Source organism: Penicillium brevicompactum (assembly GCF_028827555.1).
Source record: "Penicillium brevicompactum strain IBT 35665 chromosome Unknown utg000006l_segment0_segment0, whole genome shotgun sequence".
Classification (NCBI taxonomy): Eukaryota; Fungi; Ascomycota; class Eurotiomycetes; order Eurotiales; family Aspergillaceae; genus Penicillium; species Penicillium brevicompactum.
The window spans coordinates 4324143-4351185 of record NW_026623209.1 but is presented as its reverse complement, the minus strand read 5'-3'; the positions used below and the strand labels follow the sequence as shown (position 1 = coordinate 4351185).

Below are 27043 nucleotides of genomic sequence, written 5' to 3'. Positions count from 1 at the left end.
GTACATACACCTGGGCAAGCTAAACAACGTGTATATTTAGCGTTGCGTGAGTGGTCCCATGTTGCAAGGTTTCTCATGTTCTATTTTAGGGCATTGCGTGAAACACCCAATATACAGCAAGAAACCAAAGGTCAGCACTTGTACATAAAAGGAGTGAAGTGAAAGTCAACGACATCATTATATCCATTTCCATTATCCGCACTGACCAATTCCCCACTGAAAGCAAAGTTTGACTCGCAAAATATACTTCAAATGGGATCTTCAACGGGCCCCTCTGTCCGTAAGTGGGAACGGGAGGGACGATCACCTCCGTGGCTGTAACTCACACATCCGAGGGCTGATAATGAACTCTGTACGGAGTACTCCGTACTCCGTGCGGTGCTACTGTCGATCGACTGGATATATCCAAAGGTCTTCTCATCCGAGAGTTGCCGTGGGACGAGAGTATTGGATCAACCTTGGAACAAGGTAGCGTCGAGCTCAATATACGGAGCACACGTTAGTCTATATGCACGTAACCACAGTTACATGTCAGGGGATGGATCTGCAAAAGCTTTGGCGTGTTTCAAGAGCTGACACAAAGTGCTCAGTTGGTCCAACCACTCTATTCGGAAGTACCAGGACGGAGTACACAGGGATTGTTGCGTACTTACGCAGTAGTAGTTAGGCGTCGGTTGCCTTAGGGCAAAAAGGGTCAAAAGGGTCAAGATCAAATGATAAGAAAAGTTTGAAGGCCCACCTTTTTCTCCACTCTCGCGCTTTTTACCCCTGAGAGCTTCGAGCATAGACCAATCTCGGGGAGAACATGCACTGGCACCCCCGCATACTTTCCTTTTTTTTGCTTTTTTTAATGGCTCTTTTGGCTCTTTTCTAGGAAAATTGAGTCTCAAAAGTTTGGTCATACGAGTAAAGTACGTGTATGGACCCGGGAGAGTAGGAAGTACGGGATCAGATCATGCTATACTCCGTACTAGTCCCGGCACAAAGATACACATGGTACTTATACTCAAGTACTTGTACAAGTACTTTCTATCCGTACAAAGTAGCCCTGGAGATGGCTCGGTGCTACACAAAAGCCGAGATGGAGTCCTGCGTTACTCCAGGGTCCCCATAACCTGGATCACTCTCAACATGAAACCAGGTTACCGTGCCGAGTACGAGTAGTTCGAACAATGGGGGTTTGAACGGCTCCGTCGTACAGAAACTCCCATACGGAGTACTCCATACTCCATACACTCGAGCAAGACCGGATTTATCCATTCCGAAGCAGAGTGCAACATTCCCATGTCTCTTTCTTGTCGCCCTAGCCCAAAGGGTACAAGTGCTGAGATGCAGGTACGGTGCGGCAGTGGACACCCCCGTGTGACTCGCAGGCAAGAATGCATGCGGTACGAGTGTGTACGGAAGTATATATAAGGAATCCGTAGGGAGAACGGGGCACGGAGGACGGAGTACGGAATCCTCTGTAGCCGGACTCGAGCCGGTTTGAAAGATCTGACGTCAGATATTGCAGAGGATCGAGTCAGTGGAAAAGTATGCAAGTACGGAGTATAGAGGAGATCTTGGATTTAGGGCCTAATAAGCGGCAGAAAGGAGATGGGCCGAGTGGCGAAAAAGGTGCATTGGGCCAGGGGTAATAGGCCCTTTTTTCCCCTTGCATGAAGAAATACGTATCATTCGGGAGACGCTATCTTTAGGAGATACGGAGTTGGGAGAATATTATCATGTTCACATACTTCATAGTAGACAACATAGGAGTATACATAGGAACTATAGAGTGACTACGGAGTACGGAGTACAGGGACTATAAGGAATACACAGTGTAAGTGTAAGTGTGAGTGTATGCAAAATACCAAAAAAACACAACCGTAGCCCAACAGCCCCAAATCAACCAAACACATTAAACTTAACAATCAAATAACCAAATAGCCAAATAAATCAAATAAGCCAAATAGAAAATAAACAAAATAAAATAAAATAAAATAGAAAAGAACCAAAGTCCCACTCATCCACTTCAACTTTTCCCCAGAACCGCCCTAACAGCAAACTAACGAAATAATAATCTCCCCCTCCCTCCCTTGTCCTTCTTACAACTCCGAGACTCGTTCTCGGTATACCAACTCGTCGTACTCCGTACCGTGGTTCACCTTCCCTCTGGTCCGAACCCCTGTACTTTCTTTCTTCCTCTTCACGTCAACATGTCTGTTGCGACGATGCTCCAACCTGCGTCCAGACAATCGAGAGCATCTTCTTCCTCATCCTCCTCGTTTCAACCCGTCGCACGACAAAACACAATGTCGTCCCACGATACGCGGTCGCTCCGCCAATCCAAGCGGATGTCCGTCACAGCCTTGTACCTGTCCATGTCCGCAAAGGACAGGGATTTGGAGATTTCCGATGACTTGGCGCGAGGTATCTCACTCTCTCTCCCTCACGTCTGTCGGTCGCGCTAACCCTCCGACAGCACAGAAGCATCTGCGAGATCTGAAATCAAGGATCTCCTCCCAATCGAAAAAGAACTTTGTGTTGGAAAAGGATGTGCGATACCTCGATTCACGAATCGCATTGCTGATTCAAAACCGAATGGCCTTGGAAGAGGTGAGTGCGCCCCTGTTTTGAAACGTGAAACGCACATTGGCTTACATTCCCTTTTTTTCTTTCTCTCTGAACAGCAAAATGAAGTCGCTAGCCACTTGGATGATACCGCAGACCCGCAAGAAGGTTTCTTCCCGAACGACGAACGAACCCAGAAATATGGAAACCTGCTATTCCTCCTGCAATCCGAACCCCGCCACATCGCTCACCTGTGCCGACTCGTTTCTATGGCCGAGATCGACTCGCTCCTCCAGACGGTCATGTTTACCATCTACGGAAACCAATACGAGAGCCGTGAGGAGCACCTCCTGCTTACTATGTTCCAGTCCGTCCTCACATACCAATTCGACAACACGCCCGAATACTCGTCTTTGCTGCGCCAGAATACCCCCGTTTCCCGAATGATGACCACATACACGCGCCGAGGCCCCGGCCAGAGTTACTTGAAGCAGGTCCTCGCGGATCAGATCAATGCGCTGATTGAGCTGCGAGACGTGGACTTGGAGATCAATCCATTGAAAGTCTACGAGAGCATGATCAAGCAGATTGAAGAAGAAACCGGTTCCTTGCCAGACTATCTAGCCCGGTCTGTTACCGCCGAGGATGCCGCCGAAAACGCCCAGGTTCAGGCCATCATTGCGCCGCGTCTCAAAATGCTGACGGACATTGCCAATGGATTCATCACAACCATCATTGACTCCGTAGATGAGGCCCCGTACGGAATTCGATGGATCTGCAAGCAGATTCGCAGTCTCTCGCGCCGCAAGTACCCCGACGCCCAGGACCAGACCATTTGCACCCTGATCGGTGGTTTCTTCTTCCTGCGCTTCATCAACCCGGCGATTGTCACACCGCGCTCCTACATGCTCATCGATGCCACTCCCACCGACAAGCCCCGCCGCACCCTCACTCTAATCGCGAAGATGATCCAGAACCTGGCAAACAAGCCTTCCTACGCCAAGGAGCCCTACATGGCCAGTCTGCAGCCCTTTATTCAACAGAATAAGGAGCGTGTCAACAAGTTCCTGCTCGATCTGTGTGAGGTGCAGGACTTCTACGAGAGTCTTGAAATGGACAACTACGTGGCTTTGTCCAAGCGCGATCTGGAGCTCCAAATCACTCTCAACGAAATGTACGTCATGCACGGTCTGTTGGAAAAGCACACTGCGGCCCTTGCCCAGGATCAGTACTCCCACCTATCTGTCTTACTGCAAGAATTGGGTGGTGCTCCCCCTCAGGTTCCCCGCAAGGAGAACCGCACCATTACCGTTCCATTGTTCAGCAAGTGGGAAACCGCCTTGGACGATTTGACCGCTGCTCTCGATATCACACAGGAGGAGGTGTTCTTCATGGAGGCCAAGTCGACCTTTGTCCAGATTCTTCGATCTCTTCCACAGAACACATCTGTCGCCCGTCGCCCTCTGCGCCTCGATCGCATTGCCGAGGCTGCGGCAACTTTGAAGAACGACGCCGTTATGGTACGCAAGGGTATTCGTACCATGGAGCTTCTGAGCCAATTGCAAGACATGGGCGTGATTGATCGCTCCGACGAGTTCAGTCTTCTCCGCGACGAGGTGGAGCAGGAATTGGTGCATCTAGGTTCTCTCAAGGAGAAGGTGTTGGACGAGACGCGCAAGCTCGAAGAGGTCTTTGCCACCATCCGCGACCACAATGCCTATCTGGTCGGTCAATTGGAGACCTACAAATCCTACCTTCACAACGTGCGCAGCCAGTCCGAGGGTAAGACTCGTGTCGGCAAGACTCCAAAGAATCAAGAGCTTGGACCGTACAAGTTTACCCACCAGCAACTTGAGAAGGAAGGCGTCATTCGACGCAGTAATGTCCCGGAGAATCGACGAGCCAACATTTATTTCATGTTCAAGAGTCCCTTGCCGGGAACCTTCGTGATCAGTCTCCATTACAAGGGTGAGTTCATCGATCAGTCGTCAAATGATATCACACTAACCCATCATTTCAGGACGTGCCCGTGGACTACTCGAGCTTGATCTCAAGCTCGATGATCTATTAGAAATGCAAAAGGACAACCTCGAAGACCTCGACCTGGAATACGTCCAGTTCAATGTGACCAAGGTTCTTGCGCTCCTCAACAAACGATTTGCACGCAAGAAGGGGTGGTAAAGGCTCTCCGCCGGGGCTCTCCTAGCCCTCCCCCTTTGATGAATGATGAGCTCGAGCCAATGTTGAACAGCCCTATCGAATGTTCAACTCTCCACGCCCGGTGCAACTGTCTTATGATTGACCGTTGCCCCAGGCCCTTAATGTGATGATCATGGAAGTCATATCTCATGTACCCCCTCCATCTCAAATATGATGGATCAGATGACTGCTCCACGCAATGACTAGGATCTGCCCCATCCCCGCAGATCGGGTGAATCGCCCTTTGTGAATGCTGCTGATACACGAACATACCCTATGGAGGATGATCAAGGCCCTGCTGGTACGGGACGCCGATGATTCTGTGATTTTTTTTTATATGTACATCTTTTCTTTTCTTTTTTTCTATGGTGGCCATCCCCCTTTTCCACTTTACCCAATGTTTGTCTGTTCATTCTTCCAATGTCTATACCCAGCGCATGGTTGTCGTTTCCCCCTCCCTGGTTTGGGTGCTGAGCCCTATAAATTTTTAAATTTTATGTTTACCCCATTTTGTTTTGGTTTCGTTTTTCGTTTTGGTTTTTCGATTGGCCTTTGTTCCCATCACTGCCTAGACCTTGGTCGTGTATAATAATACCTGTTGCGAAGCTGATGTTTGAATTGAATACCCGTTTGAATACTGGACTTTTGGACTTAATCTTAGCTTATAGTCATTTATACTGAGCTCGGACGTTGAATATCATAAAACCGGTGTCCACGTCCACGCTACTGTGGATTCGTCACTGACACCGCCACGTTTGCCCCTCGTCTCCTTGCCCCTTTTTACGCATAATTGCTGCCTTGCGTGTTTTACTATGAAGTACAAGTCATATCTCTGCCATTTCGTTCTTGAACCGTTGGAAAGGAGGTTGTACATAGTCTTCCTTGGCGGGAAACTTTAGAGAACCCATCTGTGGATCCCAATAACATTGACACTGACATTGAAGGGATGTACTCCATGCTGAACAATCTATGAGAATAAAGAGTCCCTATCATTTGGAATTATCGGACGGAATCTGTATATAGTATATAGCGTTGGTAATAACCGGAGCCGATCCCCCAGAGACCTTTATTTTATTTTATTTTTTTCTCATCTTTAAAGTGGCCACTTACGCCAGTTTACTCCGCCTCCCGCCCTTCTTCCAGAACATCTCAACTTTGGATCCTTCCCTCCTCAACCCCTCGAACATACCCCTCCCATCACTCACAATGGCGGCCACAGAGTCCCAGCTCCCCACAGACCCCAAGTACGACCAGTACGACTTCCCCACCACCGCCCCGGAGGCTCAGCCTGGTCACCCCGGCCACACCACCCCGGAGCAGGATGCTAAGGTGCACCAGCTCCGCGCTGAGCTGGAAAAGCTCGGTTACACCAAGCGTCTGGATACTCTGACCTTGCTGCGCTTCCTGCGTGCTCGCAAGTTCGATGTCGAGGCCGCCAAGGCTATGTACGTTCTTGAAATCTCCCCGCAGCCTGGGAAGTTTCTGGTTGTCAGACTTTCTGTCGTTGGGGGTAATCGATCTATGGAGGTTCGATTCACTGACGCTTTTTGATAGGTTCACCAACAGCGAGACCTGGCGCAAGGAGTTTGGCACCGACGACCTGGCTGCCAACTTCGAGTACCCCGAGAAGGAGAAGGTCTTTGAGTACTACCCTCAGTACTACCACAAGACGGACAAGGTGGGTTTCCTCCATGACATGATTTGAGAAAATCAGACCGCAGAAAATCGAAAATCGAAATCTAAACTGACAACCCAAACAGGATGGCCGCCCCGTCTACATCGAGAAGCTGGGCAAGATCGACCTGAACAAGATGTACAACATCACCACCTCCGACCGTATGCTGAAGAACCTGGTCTCCGAGTACGAGAAGCTGGCCGACCCCCGTCTGCCCGCATGCTCCCGCAAGGCCGGCAAGCTCCTCGAGACCTGCTGCACAATCATGGATCTCAAGGGTGTCGGAATCACCAGCATCCCCTCCGTCTACGGATACGTCAAGCAAGCCTCCGACATCTCGCAAAACCACTACCCCGAGCGTCTGGGCAAGCTGTACCTCATCAACGCCCCCTGGGGCTTCAGCGGCGCTTTCAATGCCGTCAAGTCCTTCCTCGACCCCGTGACCGTGACCAAGATCCACGTCCTCGGCAGCGGTTACCAGAAGGAGCTGCTCGCTCAGGTCCCCGCCGAGAACCTGCCTACCGAGTTCGGTGGCAAGTGCTCGTGCCCCAACGGCTGCCAGCTCTCTGATCAGGGCCCTTGGCAGGAGGCTGAGTGGACTCGCGCTCCTGCGTGGGCCAAGTCCACCACCAACGAGGGCGCTGAGCCTGTTGTGCAGAACGAGGACCCCGGATACGAGAAGAAGGATGTCGAGGGCCAGGAGGGTGTTCAGACTGCCGCTTAGGTTGGTCTAACCTTTTCTTTATCAAATCCGATATACCCCCTCTCAGCTTGCGTGGGGATCGAAAACAGAAACCACAAAAAAAAAAAAAAAAGAATTCTAAACGGTGGTTCGATCTATAAACATGATCTCCCATCCAACGCCAACCTCCCCTGGCAGACTGGAGACTTTGCTCTGGTAGTTTCAACACATTCTCGCCGACCCATCCACTAATTCGTGGACCCCTTGCCCTACATTCGCTATCTGCGTTGTTTAATTTCCCCCCCTCTCTGTTCGGATCTAGATATCATGAAGAGCTTGCTTTTTTGTTTAGTATGGTTTTTGCCTGTTCAAGATGCGCAGCGTGTGCGGTTTTTGGCATAGAAGGGACAGGAGCTGATGAAATTCAAAAGTGAGTTGGTGTGAAGGTGAATAGCTGGTGTTTTTCTGGTTCAGCGCTGGTGTGTATACATGAGAAAGCACATATTGAAAATGGTAGCTGTCATGTCTTGACTTTTCCTACCGAAAGGTATATATATCGATGCCCGTAGCAGACATTGGTATAAAAGAACAGAACTTGAAAAGATATATTCTTTGAAGCTCGAATCAACAAAAAGGAATCAAAATAAAGACATGGTATCATCATTCCCGAGCGAAGGCGAAGCTCAGGACCCAGAACACCTCTCCCAAGTATAAAGCATAGAAAACAAATCCCAAAACGCCAATCCAAACCAATATCTCATTTCATCATCTCTTCCACAACCTCAGCAGCACGCCCAGCACGCTCAACCTTCCCAACAGTCGTCGCCAAAGCCTCACCCTCACCAACCTCCACATCCTCACCCTCACCCTGCAACCTCAACAACAACCGCAGCGTATCCTCATAAACCCCCGCAAAGTCCCCACCCCTCCACCTCTCCCCCTCAACCTCCGAACCCAACTTCGCCTCCAAATTCCAAGCCGGATCCCGCTTGCTACCCGCATTCGCGGCAGAATCAACATCCATGCGATCCGAATCATGATCCGACTCTCCACGCCCTAACAACGCATCCTCAAGTTCAACCTCATACTCCTCATCTTCCTGAATCATATTCTTCAATTGCGCCGCATATTCCTTAGCTGCGCGCCTAGGCGCATCCCGTCTCTGAAGCGCAACTGTCGTATTTAACGACTCTAGCTGCGCATATAGTGATGTAACGCGTCCCGCGAGCTCGCTGTCATATGGCTCGTACTCCACTTGCTCAACTGGCTCTGTGAAGGCGGCTGGGAATGGGAATTGGGAGGATGTGGAGTCTATGCCGTTGATGCTGATTGATTTGGAGGCTGTGTCGAAAGTTTTGTAGATGTACTAAAGGGGAGATGTTAGTTTTGGTGCTTGGAAACCTGGGGGTTGGTTGGGTGGGTGGTGGCTGTAGCTGGGGACTTACTTCGTCGACTAGCTCGCGGACGCGTTCGCGCATGGGATCGGGTGTTTGGTCAGCGGAAGGGGGATGTGGAGATCGAGTTTTTGTCGTGAGGTTGCGACTGTGTTGGCGTAGAGGTAGGTGAAGTCTGCTGGAGACTGGAGCTCCACTCTTCGGTGGTGCGACATTGTGGTGGGCTGTTTGGGTTGTTGTGGTGTTTTTTTAGAGTCTTGATTGACTTGGTGGAACGGTGGGTGGTAGTGGCCGGGGTGCGGAATTGGATTCTGCCCATAGTAAAGACCTTACCGCTTTTCCTACCGCTATGCTTAAGTACAATCATTTTTAGATGCTTGGAAGATTACTTCAATGATTGATTGAAAAACGCAATTCGAAAGGGGAAAAAGGAATAAGTTAGCTCATAAAATCATGATACCATATATTTAAGGACACAAGTCTTTCCATAATCAGGTCAAATAAGAAACCCAGAAGTATATCAAGTACTACAAGACTGGCAGAATTGATTTCGCATTCCGGCCGCTGGAAACCGCTGTATAGACAGGCTTGGCACGATCCCCGCAAACGATGTAATCAGGTTGCATCTGCACCGGCACTTCATTCGTTCCTTCGTCATACTCTCCTTTATTTTATACCTCTCTTCCTGTTTCTTTTGTTATTATACCCACTTGATCACTCTATCGCTTCCATTTTTCTTATTGTCCCCTATTTCTCGACCTTTGAATGACAACCCCTAAGATAGCGCTGGCCCAACACGCTCGGTGAATACAACAAGGGCTGGATCGCTCTTAGAATGGGCCAACGTCAATTAAATATTCCTTTGGATGATCGCGCCGATTCAATGGATAACACGCCATCTCTCTCTTTGGTGGATAACACCGTCCCACAACAACCCACCGGCGAAGGGACCCCACGGCGCACATCAACACTCGATCGGCAAGCAAGCCTGACTAAACACCTCAGCCGCGCATCGGTCCAAAGCCAGCTCACAAAACGAAAGTATGCAAAATGGCAGCCCGAAAGACTGGGTATTGCCCCCGACACAGGCGACTCGCTCAGTCGAGAATCATCCCAGGTGCGCGGCGGGTCCATATCCGCAAGCTCGACTGGCGAAGGCAGCGCAGGCAGAGATACAGACACGGCAGAATTCAATCCATCGCGTATACAAAGTATCGTCACGACCGACACCGGCCTGAATGGAGCCGAGCCCAACACCCGCATTGACGGGAAGCCACGATCGGAAATGGATATTCTTTATGAGAACCAACGAGGCTCGTTTCTATTTGGAGTACCTCGATATTCGCAGAGCTCTCTTCTGAACTTTGACCCTGCAGCCTGGATGACGCAGGATCGCCGAGCCAGTGCTGTCAATATTACCAATGCCCAACTGCCCGACCCAAGCTGGGAGTGGGCATGGAAGGCTTGGTATGTTGATATGTCTGGAGACACTGACGAACAAGGATGGCAGTATTCGTTTTCATTTTCCTCTTCATCATGGCACGGCACACAGCCTTGGTTCCATTCATTTGTTAGGAGGAGACGTTGGGTCAGACTACGAACCAAGGTCCCTGACCGGCGTCTTCGTGGCCGCTCTGATTTCGAAAAAGCCCACATGCTCAACGGGGACTACTTTACCATCCACACCCCTCGGGCCAGGAGCCGGGAGCAGAGTATTGCTGGTCTTTCGCGAGTGGAATCTGGATTCCTGAACCGCGCAAGTATGACAGTGGACGAAGAACCGCATATTGATGAGATTGGGGATATCCCCAGCTTACTGCATGCTCTGAGATTAGCATCTATTGACCGCGAAAGAATTGATGCCTTGAAGAAGTTCGTCGAAGAGGGTGGTGACGAGCTGTATTATCTAAACGACAAGGTGAGTTGAAAAGAATTGCACCCTCTGCATGGGCGATTGGCTAACTCTAGCAGATACCGGACATCATGCCAACATTCTTATTCCAAACATCACGTTGGCAATTTGTCACATATCTTTATGGTGTTATTCGCGAGCTGTCGAAAACACCCACGGAGTCTGACAAAGACGCCGATGCAGTTCAGCGCAAGAAAGATAACCTTGCCCGCGCAGCGGAAGCCTGCAAGCGACACATCACTGGGCCTGATGTCTTTAAAGATGACCACGGAGAGTCAGCAACGGAATTACTTGATCTGACACCCGTGGCCAAGCGTGATACACTGCTGTCCAAGCGGCCAGTGTTGGAGGAACGAGCACCTTCGATGAGGCGGATTTTCAAGGGTATTCCCAAAGCTGCTGAGATCGATCGCGAAGGTCATATCTACTAATGTACTATACCTTTGTATATTAATATCATTATGTCGTCATATTCCCATTAGGCCTTGATGGTCGGAGAAAGTAGGTATGGAGTAAGGCCGACCGATAAGATATGGCAAAAAAACACTTTAACCGTGCGGCCTTGTGCTCACCGCCTCCGCTGGCCAACAATTTCGGGGTAAAGAGGACAATTCAAAAAAACACCCGGACACCAACACGACTTCTCCCTCTTCACCTTCACTGGAGTCTCTGGGATTCTCAGCGCATTAACGCCCATGCTTTCGCGGGGTCGCCCGTGTCTGAGAAGGCGCCTACCTGCCGTCTCAGACACAGTCGCGACCGGCTCCCATGAGCCTCTGCTGTTCCTGTATCCTCGCTGGGTAGCGCCTGCTCTGCGGCAGCGACGACCGTTCTCCTTGACATCAATCGAGCTACCTGCGACCACATGCCGAGCCTCGCGTACGCCTTTTCGCCCGGTGATCCCCGCTGGCCCTTCGTTCGCTCGACACTCGTGCCGATGGATCTCCGACATCCCCAAGAAGACGACCGATCTGACGCCGAAGCCACCTCCTCACAACGTACCTGGCGAAAGCCCCAAAGAGAATGATGGGAAAACATCCGATTTCAATGGCTCGAAGCGGAGTGGCGGTAATCAACTCGCCACCAAGTCCGAAGATGATGCTCTCCAACGGCAGCCAGAAGGGCACCCCGCGCCGAAAGTCGACAAGGGACAGGGAACGTGTCTAGTTATGAATCGACCCAACTCGGTAGATTATAGCAAACTATCTCCAACAGCGCGCAAGTTACGGGAATATTCCATTCGCGACCAACAGAAGATCTTCAGACGCGAGTATGTGAAAAAGTACTATCGAAAACTGGGAAAGACATACCTCGACAACGGTTGGATCAGAACGATGAAAATGTTGGATCAGCTTCTTGAAAAAAGTAAACGGAACAAGACCAAGAAGAACCCACTCAAGGAGAAGGAGCTTCTTGTTTCAGAGGAAACCCTTGCCACGTTTGTTGGTGTGAACCAGTACACTTTTCAAGAGAACATTTGGTTCATTGCGATCAACAATGGTTGTCGTGTGCGAGTTTTGCCTGTGGAACGAAACAAAGGCTTCCTCCGCCGAATTCTTCTGTCCGGAACAAGCCGTGCCATAGAGTTGACCGAGACAACATTCGCGAGTGCAAAAAGTGCACGAGATCAAAGTGACCCACTCGCTGAGTATTCAAGGTTAGCGGCTCCTATCTGCTCATCTCAGGAGGCTCTGGCGCGCTCGGGTCTACCAAAACCATTGATCCAAGGATCTTGGTACTTTCAACACGAAGATGGAATGAAGACCATGACCTTGGACCAACTTACAGCAAGTCGCCCTGAGATCAAGTCATGGAAGGATTTCGTTGAGCTTGTCGAAGACATTGTGCATTCGAGGCCGCCTAATAGCCACGAATATTCCTTGAACTACTCACCGAAACCCAAAGGGGCGAAGAGGACAAACTTGACGCACGGGAAACGGGTCAAGACAGCTCTTCAGAGACTATTTGCTTCGGAAATACATTACCACTACTTGTCGAGTGCTGCTCTTCACATGGCATTGGAGTGGCTTTGTCAACATGAGGAAAACGCCCTTGCACAGGCAATTTGTGCCCGTCATCGGCATATCACCACAGTGGAAACATACAACATGTTGCTGAAGTTTGCGGTGAAGAGACAGGATCTCAGGGAATTCCACTCTCTCTTGGCACAAATGGGCAGACATGATATCAATCCAAACCCACAGACGTGGATCATCTTACTCAGCGCCCTGGTGAAACCCAAGGAGAAGGCTGAGCTTATCGCACGTATGGTACAACACAACTACCTGTCTGACAAAGCCATCATCCGGGATGCACTTCATCAGACAATCCAAGATTCACTGCTTGTGCATCTGGATGCTGGAAATGATATAGATTCATTCTTCGAGCTCATGGCCCGTACCTATGGCGCTGATGAGGCCAGCGCAGCTTTGACGGGCCAGATTTTTGAAGCACTAGCTCGGTTGAGGGATCATGATTCGATTGACCGGTTGATGCAGATTTGTGTTGAAAAAAGCTTGGTGATTGACGGAAACGCGCTCAGCTCACTCATGATCATCAACCGTTCCAGAATCCACAAGGCTATACAGTACTTCTTGCGATTCGAGGGTGACCCGGCGTTGCCGTCTCCTACATCTAAAAACCGCGAGACCTTGTTCTTACAGGCATACATGGCCCGCTGCTATAACGTTTGTCGTGTCTTATGGCGGTATGCATGCCTGAGAGGCGAGGTGACCTACAAGATGAAACAAACTGTCCTTACTTCGTTGTGTCGTAATGAAAGCAAGAGGGCCAACAGTGAGCTCAGGACCCTGTGGGATCTCGACGCTGGCAAAGTCATGGTTGGCATTGACTTCCACCATGAAACCTATCACATGCCCGAGTCCATTCTGAAAGAACTTCCTCCTGAGTGTCGCGACAATCCTCTTTCCTTCCTCAATGGGTGGAAGGGCCAAGGCGATGGACGAGAGATTCAGCTGCGCCTTACCAACGCCATTATTCACCATGACATGGGACTCGCTTCTACCTACAAACCCAAGCACCCTCTTCAAATCATGTTGGAAGCAGCATATCGCATTGATCGAGAGTGGCATGACATACCACGACCTCTGAACTGGAAGCAACAGAACGCCATTCAAGTCCCTCTTATCCCCAAGTGGGATAGGAGAACCCCACCAACCGCTCTCGAGTGAGGACGCCACAGATCACGCCTCAACCTCATCTCTCCTAACTATTTCCAACAACATGACTCCTCCCTATCCCACGTCAGCTGGTTGCATGCATGCCTACCTGGCGGTCTTGTTCCTGCGAACTGGCTCGTTCACTTCCCACCTCCTGTATTTACATATATCTGTACATTATCTACCCAAACATAGATCCATAAACTTATAATGTTCCCAACGCTCTTCCAAGGTTTCCATTGAATGCCTTTTTATAGAAAATCCCCTGAGCCGAACCAATCGTCAAAACCTAAGCAAAGAATCCAGATCATTCATAAAGACATCACCATGGGCGTTGAAACCCCTCCCATTCTCAACGTGCCCCGATGAGCCCTGACCATGTGAAGATTCCACCGCACCTGGCCTCGACCTCGACCTCAGCCTCGATTCTATCTGCCCCTGAGACGACGGAGACGCACTCCTAGTCTGTGAAGCAGGCATGCTAATTCCCTTGAAATGACTCTCCCCAACAGAGTCATCATTCAACGGGTTATGTGTGTGATTCTTCGCGAATTCAGCCTCGCGCTCAGGCACTCGCCTCTCTTCCTCCATTTCGCCTGAACCACCCGGTGCAGGTGGATCGTCATCTTCGAGTTCTGGCGAAAGGGACGGGCTTGGCGATGGCGGTAAGAGCCGCTGCATCTCCGAAAAAAACGAGTACATTGCGCTCCAGCGCGGGATCTCATGATCAATGCCAGGTGGCAAAGATGTGTCCTTTTCTTTTTCTTGTTGCTTATTTATCGTGGTGGCCAGGTTGATTTTGGCATTGGATGTGCGATTGGGGATTCGATGACGGGCAGGCCTGCGATGCATTAGTACATTCGAGTGATGCAGGCGCATTTCGGTCGGAACATACCTGTCCACGGGATCGCGTGGTATACATAATTGGCCCTCCTTGGTGCAGAAAGAACACTGGTAATGTGGCGGGGCGGCGTCACATCGCTTTTTGCGACTGTGGCAAGCCGTGCAGGCTGATTTGCCTGGTCTGCGGCCTTGACGATTCGTTGACTTGGTGATGCCCGCGTTTAGGCGGAGGGCTTGCAAATCCATGCTGTCTGTAGTTCTGCAGGTGTATACAATGGAAACCTTGGGATGTTGGAATAGGGGAGTTTGGACCCAAGATTTCCCCATGTGACCTTTCCAGACATCAATGACGATGAACCACAGTTCGAATTAGAGTTGACCAATCAGAGGACTTGACGAGTACCGGACGACCGGATATGCAGCTAGTCTTATACGGGAAGTAGTACTGTTATTGATCCATGGAAGTAGAAAGTGAAAATATAGTAGGGTTCGATTCAAGTTACATATACATATAGCTGATCAAAGCAAATGGGTATCGCTCATGCCTCATAATCATATACAAAGAAGTCACAAATGTCTTCCGAACTCCGCTCAGGCAATACCCGTGGACTTGGTGTCAATCCGATGGAACGCCTGAGAAACATGCAAAAAACAAAAACAAAAATCGATATAAACACATCGCGCAAAACTCGATGATCAAGGATCTTGCAACCCTCTTTGCCACTGATCCAGGATCTTCGAGACATTTTTCATGGTAACAGGTTTCGTGAGGAAAAGATCCATTCCTGCACCAAGAGCTTCGAGCTCATCGTTGGAGCCACTCAATCCCGTAAGTGCAATGATGGTAGAAGTAGGAGAATCAATACCGCGCTGCTTCTCAAGGGCGCGAATAGATCGCGTAGCGTCAAAGCCATCCATGACTGGCATTGAGATGTCTGTTTTAAGTTAGCAATTGAGCTTTCGGGAGAAATAGACTGAAGGACTTGTCTTACCCATGAAAATTATATCATAGCTCCCTTCTAACTTCTCGACTGCATCCACCGCGAGTTTCCCGTTCTCGGCTGAGTCGAGGGTCACCAGCTTGCGCTTTTTGAGGAATGCAAGCATTAGGTTTAGGTTGATTTTGTTGTCTTCAACCACAAGGACTCGGGGTTTGCGGGGCTCTTCTGGTGTCTCTGTATTTTCGGCGGAGGCAGGTGGAAGAGGGCTGACTTGTGCGGGGAGGGAGGGTAATGGGGATGTGTCAGGAGGAGGGTTGTTATCTGGTGTGGGTGTTTTGTCGTCATCCGCGGCGGGACGTTCGACCGAAGGAGTGTCTTCAACAGGATTTGAGGGACGTTCCGGATCGGGGAGAGATGGAACAGGTGGCTCCGAGTTAGACGGAGAGAATTCTTGATCGAAGCATTTCTGCAGGAACCTAGCAAGCTTGTGGGGGCCACATGGCCGGCTGATAATGTTCACCATCTTCGAGAATGGAGCCCATTCCGCTCGGATAATGTCGTGGCCCACGTACTTGCTGCTCACAACAAGAACAGCCTGGTTGGGGTCCGCAAAAGATTGCTTTTCTGTTTCCAATGGTGGTTTGTCCGCCAAGATGACATCGATACTGGTGCCAGATGACGGTGAAACCAACTCTATGCCGTACCAGTCGACTAGGTACTGAGAGATCGTTCCCCATACAGGATGCTTGGGTGCATCATCGGGCTCAACGCCAAGTATGGCGACCTTTTTACCAAGGGAGGTGTCCCGCAATAGGCGAATTTCGTTCGTAGAAGAGTCGGTGTCTTCTTGTGGGGGTGATGGCAAAGCACCTGAAATGCTGCAAAATTCTTCTGGATCATGGTGCGCCAAAGGAATAGCCACTTTGATGCTTGTACCTTCTCCTGAACGGCTATCGACACTGATAGTACCACTCAATGACTTGACAAGACTTCGAACGATGGAAAGGCCCAAGCCGGTTCCTTCATTGAGACTGCTCTCCTGAGAGAAAGGCACGAACAATCTGCCTCGCTGGAAATCCGCTGACATACCTCTGCCAGTGTCAGAGACTGTGAGAACGATCAGATCTTCCCGGGCGTTGTTTTGAAGGAACCGGTTCTCTGGCGCCTCCTTGGCTTCCAAGCAAACGGAAACACTACCAGAGTCTGTATATTTGACGGCGTTGCTTAGTAGATTCATGATGATACGTCGGAAGGCCCCAGGAGGCATGTGATAGTTCCAATCGTGTTGTGCAATATCCAACGTCACATCCACATGGAGCTCGGGAATATCTAAGTCCGTTGATTTGACGTGAGTCAAATGAGCGACCGTCGTATCAAGGGACGCCGCAGGACGCTGGCTGTAAGAGTGGCCCAGGCAAACACCGTCTACTACCTCTTCGGACAAAAGAGCTAGGTCTGTAGACGTGTATGTATCCAAGTGACCAGCAGAGCGCTTCAAGCTCTTGATGTCGACATTGGTGGCCATCTTCCTTTTCAAGTGGCGAAGGTCCTTTTCCAAGGAGACCAGTTTAGTATAATCCAAAACTTGGTTCATGGTATCGAGTAATGTGCGGCCACACGCATTAATAGTTTCAAGCAGCGAGCCTTGAAACTCATCGAAGTTTGTGCCTTGAAGCAACTCTGCTGCTGCTAGAACTCCGTGGAGCGGACTTCTGAGTTCGTGTCTGGTATCAATTGTTAGCATTGCCCACCATAGAAATGAAGTAGCCAATTTGTCTCCATCGGGTCAACTTACGAAACACTGCCCAGGAAATCTTCCTTCTGACGATTTGAGATATGTGCCTCAACGCGGTTGCATTCAGCCATGATCGAAGACCCAAAGCCCAGAACAGAGCTCAACTCCACCTCGGGATCAAGAACAACATTCTCGATATTGTTCCAGCAGAAACAGCCGCCAAACCATCGAGAATTAGCAGTATTCCACAATGGCACAAAAATCACCTGCGTGGCTCCCGGGAACAAGCGATTAAGCATGGTGTTCTCCAGAGTCTTCCACTTCCTTGGTCGTTTCGATTTCGGAGAGCGGTTACGTGTTCTAGACCGACTTTCGCGAGGCATATCCTCGCTTTCCGAACTAGAAAACATACCATCCCGATGAAAAGACCAAATCTTGCCCTGAGGATAGCGATTGAGCAAGCCTTGCAGGAAAACTTCATCAATCTTGGAGACAGGGTACCGCGAAGGCGAAGTCTCGAGGCCAAATGAGTTCTCGCCGGTAGAAACGCTTAACGTCGAGGCCGGTTTTCGGGCTTTGGCTGAGCTGGCTGTATCACTGCCAGTTTCATAGTCGAGCTCTGGGTCGCTTCCAGCCTCGATGAAAGCAACGCCGCTATCACCTTCCAACTCGAGACTCTCTCGGATCAGATTCGCTGCCCGCTGGAATGTCCATGCATTGCCCTTTTCCTCGTCGGAGTCTTGTCTTTTTCTGGATTGCAGGCCTGGGAAACGAGGTTTGACGCTGGAGTCAAAGCTGGAAGCCATTGACTGGGTGCCTCTGTTGTCTGACGCTATGCTGGAGCAGTCGCTGTCTCGAGAGCGGGACCGTCGAGACGGGCTGTTATCGTTGACGACTAGGTGGTTGTTCTCTCTTGTCTTTGAAGATGGAGGCGTGTTTTGTTGTCGGTGGGTGTCATGGGTGTCTGAATCATCGAATGATTCTCCAAAGCTAGACTTGCTGTCGATGAAGAGGTTGAGACCTCGGGATAGTCGGGCTGCGCGGCGACCTTCGGAGGCCTGGCGGCTGACTTTCAAATAGTTCATAATGAGCATTCCCATGGTACCCATCATCTCTTTATCCGAGTCTGAGAAGTCGGCATGCGGTTTGGTGTCGAGAACGAATAGACATCCCATGTTAATATTATTGTCTGTCGTGAGAGGCGTGCCAGCATAGAATCGAAAGTTCGGGTCCCCTTTCACGAAAGGCAGATCTTTATATTGTGCATCTTGTGTCATATCACGAGACACTATAAAATTATATTCTTCTTGCTCTTTGTTGGATTGTGATAGAGCGATTGTGTCCTATAAGTCTCACGACTTTGGTCAGTTTCATCGCCAAGACCGTGACGGCCTGGGGGCCTCAAACACATTCAAACATACCTGACACGGTTTCCAAAGATTGACATCGAGGGTGGGACACCCATCATAAAAACCTTCACTTAAAGAGCCGGATTTGCTGTTTGACTTTTTCGATTTAGCAGCTTGCGCGATAATAAATTGAGAGTCGCGGTCCGAAACACTATCCAATGGTAAGCGAGAAATCATTCCGAAAAGATCTTGTATAAATTACCTGATGAAGACCCGATCCATGTTCAACTGCAATGCAATCAGCTGCGCAAATGAGTTGAGAGTGGCATTGGCAGTACCCAAGGCCAGGGCATCTGGCATCCGCTCTGATACCGAGGGTGTCCATGAGCCTCGTGATGCTGACGAGCCGGATGGTGAGCGTTGCAGATGGCTTGCGGGGATAGGGGATCCGTCGATGTTCACAGCCAGGGGCTCATCTATGCGCGCCGACTGTCGAAAATAGCGATAGACCTCACGGGCTCGACGGCCGGCATGATGATCATCTGCAGGCTTCATGATGGGGAAGCGAATCTAGGTGTGTACATGCACTAGGGCAAACAAGCAAAGGTGGTAAAATAGTGGAATGATTTTCATATATAAGGCTAGACGGAATTAGAACAAGACTGTCCCGTCTTTATGAAACCGGTTGGTAGAGAACAGGGTACCTGGATTGTGTACTCCCGTCGATCCCGAAGCCAACTTTCCGCAAATCACAGCGCTCGGACGATGACGCAAATGTCACACGTAAGGGTCGACCGAGCCACACTTCTGTTTTGGGTATAGCGGCAGTGGAGTCTACACGAGTTTGTTGTTGGCGGGCGAGATCGGTCGGTTGGTCGTCCCGCCAATCAGCGTCTGTACCTCCGATTTACCCTACATTATGGAACGCAAGTGGCTTTACCCGGGAAAAAGTATCCTCCTTCCTCCAGTTCTGATTGGTTGTTCTCTTCGCGACTGGAATTTTCGAGTTTGAGCCACGATGCTTCCCGCCAATGCGATTTCACCAGATCGGAAACATCTGATTGGCGTAGGAGACTTACTCCGGTTGAGTATTTTTGTGGCGCCTCTTCATGATTCAGGGCTTTTCCCACGGTTGGATATCGATGCCGGCACTGCGGCCCGTCAAAGTGTCAGAGTACCGGTACTTTTGATCCTTGGGTTCAGGGGTCCCTGGCACAAACATGCCAGACCAATTTGTCGATATCCCAGAAGACAAGCATTTCACGAGATCGGGCTTGATATGTGGCACGTCATAGTGCAGTGTGGGTGAGCGAGGCATCAATAATAGTACTCCGTATCGTATCTCACACGTAAACAAAGTTCCAACGTTCCAAGTTTGTCCCCCAACCTAATATGAGAAGCCGCAGGCCTAACATGCCAATGATAGCTTGCGGGATAGCCAGGAATCTGATGTCATTTTATGTCTTATCGACATTGATAGTCTCATGACTGCCAATGAAAAGGAACATACCTAGGTATCAAATCACAGTATTGCTACACTTGTCAATATCTCAACTTCAGGGCCTGGATACAAGCTTGATAAGAAATGCTTACAAGGCTGGAGAAGAACTACTGGAGCCAAAGATATCTCTTTGCGAAAGAAGAATTGAAATCCAGCACTCTACCTAGGTAAGAAACCTACAGTATTGACATAACTGAACCCCGTCTCTCCAGTGAAATCACCAATGTCCGTCTATAAATGGGTGTGTAGTAAAATTGTGAGCGTAAAAGAAACATAACCGCACCAAATCATTAACCTTGAACATCTGCTAGTCATCAAAAATCTGTACACGATCCGCATACTCGCGGATCTTGGAATAAAAGGTCTCCTCAATCTGATCGCCCTTGCCACCAGCAACGCGGAGGAGCAGGTCATTGAGGGATGCACGGCCGAGAATATCGACATGGTCACCTGATACTATAGTCAGTTGTCTGTGATAGGTGCGTGCGGAAAGAAAACAAAGCAAATGGAAACATACCGGTGTTCGGACCACCCCGAGGAGAGAAGCGATCTGGTTCATGAGGCATCTCAAACACCTTGATCTTCGTGCCAGCAGGGTTGTAGCGCTTCATGCGCCAGCCCTTGGCACACATATAACCCGTGCTGAGCAGGTTGACGGTGCCGTCACCCTCGCCCATCATGACACCATGATCAACACCCTCACTGTTGGTGATGGTGGTGTCCATACTGACATTGAGGTTGACCAGGGGGTCTGTCTCTTCCTGGTAGAAGTAGCTGCGCTCTGTGGGCTTGCCCACGCCGTAGAAGCAATAGATCTTCATATCTGGAGCAAGGGGCAAGCGTGCCTCGAGAGGGTTCAGCCATTTACGCGGGTCCTTCTCATTGGCTTCGACTTCGCGTTTCGTATGCGCTACTCCATGGGAGTAGCTGTTCAAGACTTGGTTCTTGTACCAATCCTCGCTTTGGTCTAGGAGATACTGTAAACTTTCAGTGATCGTAAGGTTGCGTCGGGTCCACGATGAGTTGGTCTCGTGGAAGTTGAGTAGGTTGCCAAATGTCAGAGGTTGACCGGGCTGGTCATCTGGGGCCCAGGTGGAGTTTCCCCACACAGCCTCGCCGCCCTTAGGGAGCATGCTTGAGATACCGGGCATGGCGCGGAAGATCTCTGCTCGCTCCTCTTTCGATAGGAACTTCTCTAGACCGTATACGGCAAATGCGTTCAGTTGAGCCGTATCCCGCATTTCGCCAGACAGAACAGCCGTCAATCCCTTGACGGCACCCAACATGCAGCCACTGATATTGACCCAGGAGTCGATATGCTTGTTGACCCAATCCTTGCCTCCATTGCCGTACTCTTCGCTCTCCACCCATTTGAAGAAGTAAAGAACCACCTGGGACCCCATACTGTGCGAGGCCAGTGTGATCTTTTCGCCCTGGACCTGGACCGCAGTTTCGATGTAGGACTTGAGTCGCGTGAAATACTTATCGCGGACTTCGAGATTGAGATACGAGAGTCGCCAATCGTACGCAGCTGTGAAGGCATTCGTAGGGTCATATCCAATACTGGCCAAGTTCTCGAGAATCTTGTTCCAAATCCAATATCCCGTGATGAAGAAATCAGTTGCGTCGAACCCCTGCGCCGCGCGGAGCTTGATGCCCGGCGGGTCGAGACCTGTATCCCGGTCGAGCATGACATGATTCTTCCACTCTGCCTTGTCCATGACAAGGGCCCTCATCATGGTCCAACTTCCCCACAGCCTCGAGCGAAAGTACTGTCGTGAGCTCTCTCCTGTGCCCCAGCTTTCTAAACCGGTTGAGATGACTCCGGGAATCATAACGACAGGGTGTTTGGCGCTGACACCCTGGCTTTGAAGGTGCAGCCCAACAGCGAAAGAATCATAGCTGACGGTATCGCGCTCTTGTTGCTATAGCCCCACCAATGGTCAGTCAAATGCAAGCAACCAGATGTAGAGATAAGAGGATCTCCTCCCTTGAGGACCACATACCGAGAACTCCTTCACGTCGCGCAGGATTCCTTGGGGAATGGCATCCATCAAAGAGTCCAGATTGAGGTCCATGAGCGAATCCAAGCGAATGACCTCATGTTGGTTGGCGAAGAACAAGGCAATGAAGATACCGAAGATGCCGCCCAGCAAGAAGATAAAGCCATTGCGACGTTTACTCCTAGGCTTCAACACCAGCTGCTTGACCTTCGCATCCCCGAACTCCGCGCGGAGCTTCTCTTCCTCACGCTTAGATCCAGCTTTACTGATCAGTTCGTCGTAGGGCGGGACCTTGTCCTTGCCCGTGCGGCGCCGGAGCATGACGACCAAGCGCAAGCAACCAAGAAGGAGCCAGAGAGCGATTGCCTAGTCAGCAAATAAATCACGAGAAGTGAAAAAAAAAAAAAATCCTAATCGACGCGCCTTTAAGAAAGAAAAAAAAAAAAGCCAGACAAGCTCCGACCGAGAAGGAAAGGCGGAAGCACATAACATCCGTGAACGGGCGGCATCACATGGCAAAGTTGCGTAACTTTCTTTCCTCCCCCCAACCTCCCCCGAATCACCACCCACCAACCCGTCAGCCCTCGTGATGAGCAATGCGCTATCCGAACCTCGCTACGTGCGCTACGACAACTCGCGCGAAAACGAGTATGTCGCCGCGATGCGCCAGCTGATCTCCAAAGACCTGTCCGAACCATACAGCATCTACGTCTACCGCTACTTTCTATATCAATGGGGTGACCTGTGTTTTCTCGCGATGGACGAAAATGACGAAATGGTCGGCGTCGTGGTTTCAAAACTAGAACCACACCGCGACGGCCCGCTGAGGGGGTATATCGCCATGCTGGCCGTGCGCGAGGAATACCGAGGGCGGGGAATTGCGACGAAGTTGGTGCGAATGGCTATCGATGCCATGATTGAGCGGGATGCATATGAGGTATGAAATGATCCGAACGAGTCGAGTACCGGATACGGGTTCATGTGTCCGAGGTATTGTCATGATTGAAGCTGAAGCTGACTTGGGGGTATGTTTACAGATTGTTCTCGAGACCGAAATTACCAATACTGGTGCGATGAAGTTATACGAGCGATTGGGGTTCCTTCGGAGCAAGCAGCTTCATCGATATTATTTGAATGGCAATTCGGCGTATCGGCTTGTGCTTTATCTTAAGGAGGGCATGGGTGCGGCTAGGACGGCTATGATGGATCCTTATGCTTCTCTTCCTCTTCCGCCGGCACCTGGATTGCCTGATGCGTGCGCTGGACATTCTCATGCGAATATGGGGACGTTACTGTAATTTCTGCATTGTGAGCGGCGCTTGGGAGCTCCTGTCGAGCTGTGTTGGTATGACATGTCATGATAATTATGGGAAATGATCAAAATAGATACACGAGCTGGCGTCGTGCAAGTCATGAAGTATGAGTGTTCCACATTGTGCATTGCGTTGCATTATTGTAGGCCTCATGCTGGAGTAGAGTCAAGTTCCTACTGATGTGCGGTATGTGAGTTATGCAAGACATTGAGTTTGGCGATCTACACGCACTGTCCCCATATGATGCACACAGCAGAAAGTTTGAAGATTAACGTATGGCAAACTTTGGATGTGCGGTAACTACGAAGTGCAATTGGAAGGGTCAGCGAGGAGTATTAGATGTCTCGGTATGTTCGAGGATTTGAACATGATTAATCTTGCACAACATTACGTAGTAATCGCGGTTGTTTGTTGACTAAAACAGTATACTGATTAAGAAATGTAAATAATGTACAATGTTTCATTAACTCATACGCTGGCAATTAAAGATAATGCTAAGAATATCCAAGAGGATCTCTTCGAAGGTAGCGAAAGAAGGCACAACGCCAATCCCCGATCCGGCCATCATGCCCAACGAGTCGACCTCATCATGTAAAGGTGTAACCGACGCAAGCATGAGACAGTCGGATCAGCTTCCTCCTCGATATTCCCAAGCGAAGAAAGTAGACAAAGCTTGCGTGCTGAGGGTGGCCTCCGTCATAAAAAACCATTCCCTTGCTCGAAGCTGTCATGGGCGCTCACACAAAGAACGAGAGCACAAGCTTGTCGATTCACCCCTCGTTCCTCTCTTCCATTCAGATTGGATCCGTGGTAGAAGGAGTCGCCATGTCGTGCTCACCATCGGATAGACATGGATATGAAGGATGATCTCGTGCAAACCGCTCCATGTGTTAATGCAAAACAGTCGTAACGACTGCGTATTCAAATCCCTTTCGAGTGCACAGCGAGTGGGTGCATGCAAAAAGCGCCCGAAACTTTTAACTCCACAAAAAACGGTGCAGAAGTTCCCAAGCGCCTGTGATGAGCGAGTGACACGAAAAGTTCACAAAGTGTTTGTTCATCCGAGCGAGCCTGTAGCAAAAAGCGGCCCGCCCGGCTCATAAAGTCGTAGCGAAAGACATGGGTCAGAAGAATAAAAGTGACCGCCCTGTGGGCGATCTGAAGTGTACAAGCGAATGTCGCCAGCGATGGTGGTCTAGGGTGTGGTTCAGGCGAATGGGCCCGATTCCTTCCACCACCGGTATTAATATTATAGACGGAGTAGCGAGCCCCAAGTGGGGTTAGCGAGGCATGTACAGCCAGAAGGTGAAGAAAGCGTTCGACTCGAGAGGGCGGTGCCGGGCGGGCCGGATGCCCTTGGTCGGTGGATTAAAACCTTAAGGTGTCGAGATTGCTCGATGCAGATGTTCCCAAACATTGTCGTCAAACATAACGCCGATTCAAAAGTATTAGATGCAAGAATGGAGTGCCGAGCATTATGTGCAGGTGGAGCTCCGTGGGCTTTAGCGGCCTGCCTCGATGTCGTGGTTCGAGGTGAGGTGTTCGCTTTCCCAGGTATAGTGATCGTCCACAGGGCTCAGAGAACCCGAGGAGACAGAGGAGGAAGAGCCCACGGTCCACTCATCACTGTCCAGGTTGAAATCACCGTCCAAGCTGGCGAGGTCGTAACCGAATTCAGGAGAGTTGTCACCAATCTCAACGTAGTCGTAATCCCAGCGGAACATCTTGTCGGTTTGGGGTCGGGGCAGGAAGCGAGTCTTGGCGAAGTAGAAAGCCACGGTGGCAAGCAGACCACCGCACACCAGATCGACCGCGTAGTGGTGAGAAAGGTACATAGTCGCCCACCACATCCAGAGAGTGTAGGTGACCCAGAGGGGCTTCAAGCGGGGGAACACTTGGCTCATGAACAAGGCAGCCAAGGTGGAATCGGCGGCATGCAGCGAAGGGAAAGCACCGAACACAACAGGGGACTGCTTGAATCCAGAGGTGTACAGGTCGATACCGAGCAGCTTGTCAATGCGAGCAAGTCCGGCCGGGTTACCCTGCATGGAGTAGTCGGCTGGGGCAAGACCGTACAGGTTCTCGTACCAGGGTGGCGAGCAAGGGAAAGCCAGCTGGATGAAGACGGCTGTCATGCTGATGTATCCGAGGGTTCTGGCATAGAGAGGAGTGGTTCCCGGGGGACCGAAGAAGAACAGCAGGAGCGAAACGACGAATGGCGCTCCGTAATGGCAGAGTCCGTAGGGAATCCAGGCCAGAACATCGAGCACAACGTTTTGATGCGCAGAAAGGATGTTGCTGATGTTGGCGCCGTACAAGATGTTCTCCATAGCGGGCAAGACCCGGACCCAAATTGCAGGTCTCCAATCGCTTGGAACGAATCTAAGAGAAAAAGTTAGCAATGAACTTCTCGCGCTTGGGGTTTTTTGATTCCCCGCCACATCCCGATCACGCCACAATGCGATCACAGTATGATTGCAGGCGCATAATGCAAGAAAAGGGATGGGTATAAAGATAAGACTTACTGGCACCCATAGAAGAAGATCAACCATCCAGCAACTGGAAGGAACGGCAGGAAAAATTGGCGAGTGATGGGCATCAGCAGAGAGCACAAAAGCCCGGTGGCAATGGCCGTCTTTCCAAGCGGACCAGGAGATTGGATGATTGTTAGGGAGAAGATGCCCACGATCAAAAGCAAGAGATACTGGAAATCATAGACAGTCCAGCGGTGCGCTTGTAAAGATCTAAGAGTGTCGGCTGGTGAGAAGGAGGTTTGCAGAGTCGATATAGAAGAGGTGGGCGAAAGGCGACTCCGTAGCTTCGAGCGGAGCTTGCGGCGCATACGATGCGGGACTAGGAGCTGAAATGAGCGCCATGGTACTTGGATCTGAAGCTTTCCGAGCTGATTTTGTGTGCGATCTTTCCATGATGGATAGGAGGCGCTCATCTTTGCGGCGACGCTCGAGCAGGCGCTCACTCAAAAGGAGGAAGGGATGTTGAGAGAGTTCGAGGAATGCCACAGGGCAGGAAAGTTTGTCGCGTGGACTGAACGGGGATTGTCAAGGTTGGCCAGAGAAGAGGCTCATGAAAGGTTGGGATGGGCCGATAGGAAGGCGAAGGGCTGTCAGGGCCGAGGGGCCGTGTCCCAGGGATTCAGGAGGTCACGTTGACAAGGGTGGTCGGGATGCAAGGCGACAGCAAGGGCGCAACCGAAGAAACCCAGGATAAACAGAACTCGAGAAAACCCACGGAGACCGGAAGCCCTGAGAAGATTAAGAATTAAAAGTTGGGAAGAGAAAGGAAGGAGAGGAACTTGGATTTGAGCCAAAGTCTTGGGTATTGTCATTACGAGTATCCAATTTTTGAGTATGATACTCTCGTATTTTTGGCTTATGTGCTCCATTTTGATTACCTGATAACCTGATTACCTGTCCATGTCGTCACTACGCCGTTCTGGCTCTAGTTCTTTGGGCTTCATGTTACATATTAATCGCCTAAATACAAACTATCGATCTCAATGGTAAGTGTGGAGGTATCGATCTTTGTTTTGTTGTGATTCAATCCGGATCCTCGCGGCAATTTTCAATACCTGGTCATTCGGGCTTAGGATGTGAAGTTGAGCGGAAGCGGCGGAACCCACGGAGCCCGGCAAGTGCATGAGAAGTCACAAAATTCCAGCATATCTCGGAGTTTGCGATGCGAATGGTCCGACCCATTGGGAATCTCATGCACGTAGCTCCGAGACTACCTCATTGAAACGGTTT

General features: G+C 50.3%; 11 protein-coding genes across 11 annotated transcripts; 5 read left to right on the top strand and 6 right to left on the bottom strand.

The window, feature by feature from the left end:
- Positions 1 to 2198: 2198 nt before the first annotated feature.
- N7506_009859 (Ras GTPase activating protein IRA2) lies at positions 2199 to 4734 on the top strand (the record flags this gene model as incomplete). Its single annotated transcript, XM_056959152.1, has 4 exons — positions 2199 to 2412; positions 2465 to 2598; positions 2673 to 4521; positions 4574 to 4734. 4 exons carry the CDS (start codon positions 2199 to 2201, stop codon positions 4732 to 4734), a joined length of 2358 nt encoding a protein of 785 aa, XP_056808542.1.
- Positions 4735 to 5958: 1224 nt separating this feature from the next.
- Positions 5959 to 7151, top strand: N7506_009858 (SEC14 family lipid-binding protein; the record flags this gene model as incomplete). The annotated part of the gene is made up of 3 exons (XM_056959151.1): positions 5959 to 6197; positions 6307 to 6430; positions 6513 to 7151. The coding sequence occupies 3 exons, from the start codon at positions 5959 to 5961 to the stop codon at positions 7149 to 7151; spliced, it is 1002 nt and encodes a 333-aa protein (XP_056808541.1).
- A 715-nt stretch (positions 7152 to 7866) lies between these two features.
- On the bottom strand, positions 7867 to 8587 carry N7506_009857 (uncharacterized protein; the record flags this gene model as incomplete). Its single annotated transcript, XM_056959150.1, has 2 exons — positions 7867 to 8475; positions 8555 to 8587. The coding sequence occupies 2 exons, from the start codon at positions 8585 to 8587 to the stop codon at positions 7867 to 7869; spliced, it is 642 nt and encodes a 213-aa protein (XP_056808540.1).
- Positions 8588 to 8603: 16 nt separating this feature from the next.
- On the bottom strand, positions 8604 to 8870 carry N7506_009856 (uncharacterized protein; the record flags this gene model as incomplete). The annotated part of the gene is made up of 1 exon (XM_056959149.1): positions 8604 to 8870. The coding sequence occupies one exon, from the start codon at positions 8868 to 8870 to the stop codon at positions 8604 to 8606; it is 267 nt and encodes an 88-aa protein (XP_056808539.1).
- A 516-nt stretch (positions 8871 to 9386) lies between these two features.
- Positions 9387 to 10846, top strand: N7506_009855 (uncharacterized protein; the record flags this gene model as incomplete). The annotated part of the gene is made up of 2 exons (XM_056959148.1): positions 9387 to 10421; positions 10475 to 10846. 2 exons carry the CDS (start codon positions 9387 to 9389, stop codon positions 10844 to 10846), a joined length of 1407 nt encoding a protein of 468 aa, XP_056808538.1.
- Positions 10847 to 11110: 264 nt separating this feature from the next.
- On the top strand, positions 11111 to 13606 carry N7506_009854 (uncharacterized protein; the record flags this gene model as incomplete). The annotated part of the gene is made up of 1 exon (XM_056959147.1): positions 11111 to 13606. One exon carries the CDS (start codon positions 11111 to 11113, stop codon positions 13604 to 13606), a length of 2496 nt encoding a protein of 831 aa, XP_056808537.1.
- Positions 13607 to 13876: 270 nt separating this feature from the next.
- Positions 13877 to 14683, bottom strand: N7506_009853 (Zn(II)2Cys6 transcription factor domain-containing protein; the record flags this gene model as incomplete). The annotated part of the gene is made up of 2 exons (XM_056959146.1): positions 13877 to 14435; positions 14490 to 14683. The coding sequence occupies 2 exons, from the start codon at positions 14681 to 14683 to the stop codon at positions 13877 to 13879; spliced, it is 753 nt and encodes a 250-aa protein (XP_056808536.1).
- Positions 14684 to 15133: 450 nt separating this feature from the next.
- Positions 15134 to 19017, bottom strand: N7506_009852 (GAF domain-containing hybrid sensor histidine kinase/response regulator; the record flags this gene model as incomplete). The annotated part of the gene is made up of 5 exons (XM_056959145.1): positions 15134 to 15372; positions 15430 to 17102; positions 17174 to 18456; positions 18535 to 18673; positions 18725 to 19017. The coding sequence occupies 5 exons, from the start codon at positions 19015 to 19017 to the stop codon at positions 15134 to 15136; spliced, it is 3627 nt and encodes a 1208-aa protein (XP_056808535.1).
- Positions 19018 to 20270: 1253 nt separating this feature from the next.
- Positions 20271 to 22287, bottom strand: N7506_009851 (phospholipid:diacylglycerol acyltransferase; the record flags this gene model as incomplete). Its single annotated transcript, XM_056959144.1, has 3 exons — positions 20271 to 20413; positions 20481 to 21888; positions 21970 to 22287. The coding sequence occupies 3 exons, from the start codon at positions 22285 to 22287 to the stop codon at positions 20271 to 20273; spliced, it is 1869 nt and encodes a 622-aa protein (XP_056808534.1).
- A 268-nt stretch (positions 22288 to 22555) lies between these two features.
- Positions 22556 to 23264, top strand: N7506_009850 (peptide alpha-N-acetyltransferase MAK3; the record flags this gene model as incomplete). Its single annotated transcript, XM_056959143.1, has 2 exons — positions 22556 to 22903; positions 23004 to 23264. The coding sequence occupies 2 exons, from the start codon at positions 22556 to 22558 to the stop codon at positions 23262 to 23264; spliced, it is 609 nt and encodes a 202-aa protein (XP_056808533.1).
- Positions 23265 to 24781: 1517 nt separating this feature from the next.
- N7506_009849 (phosphatase PAP2 family protein) lies at positions 24782 to 26226 on the bottom strand (the record flags this gene model as incomplete). The annotated part of the gene is made up of 2 exons (XM_056959142.1): positions 24782 to 25661; positions 25805 to 26226. 2 exons carry the CDS (start codon positions 26224 to 26226, stop codon positions 24782 to 24784), a joined length of 1302 nt encoding a protein of 433 aa, XP_056808532.1.
- Positions 26227 to 27043: the final 817 nt, after the last annotated feature.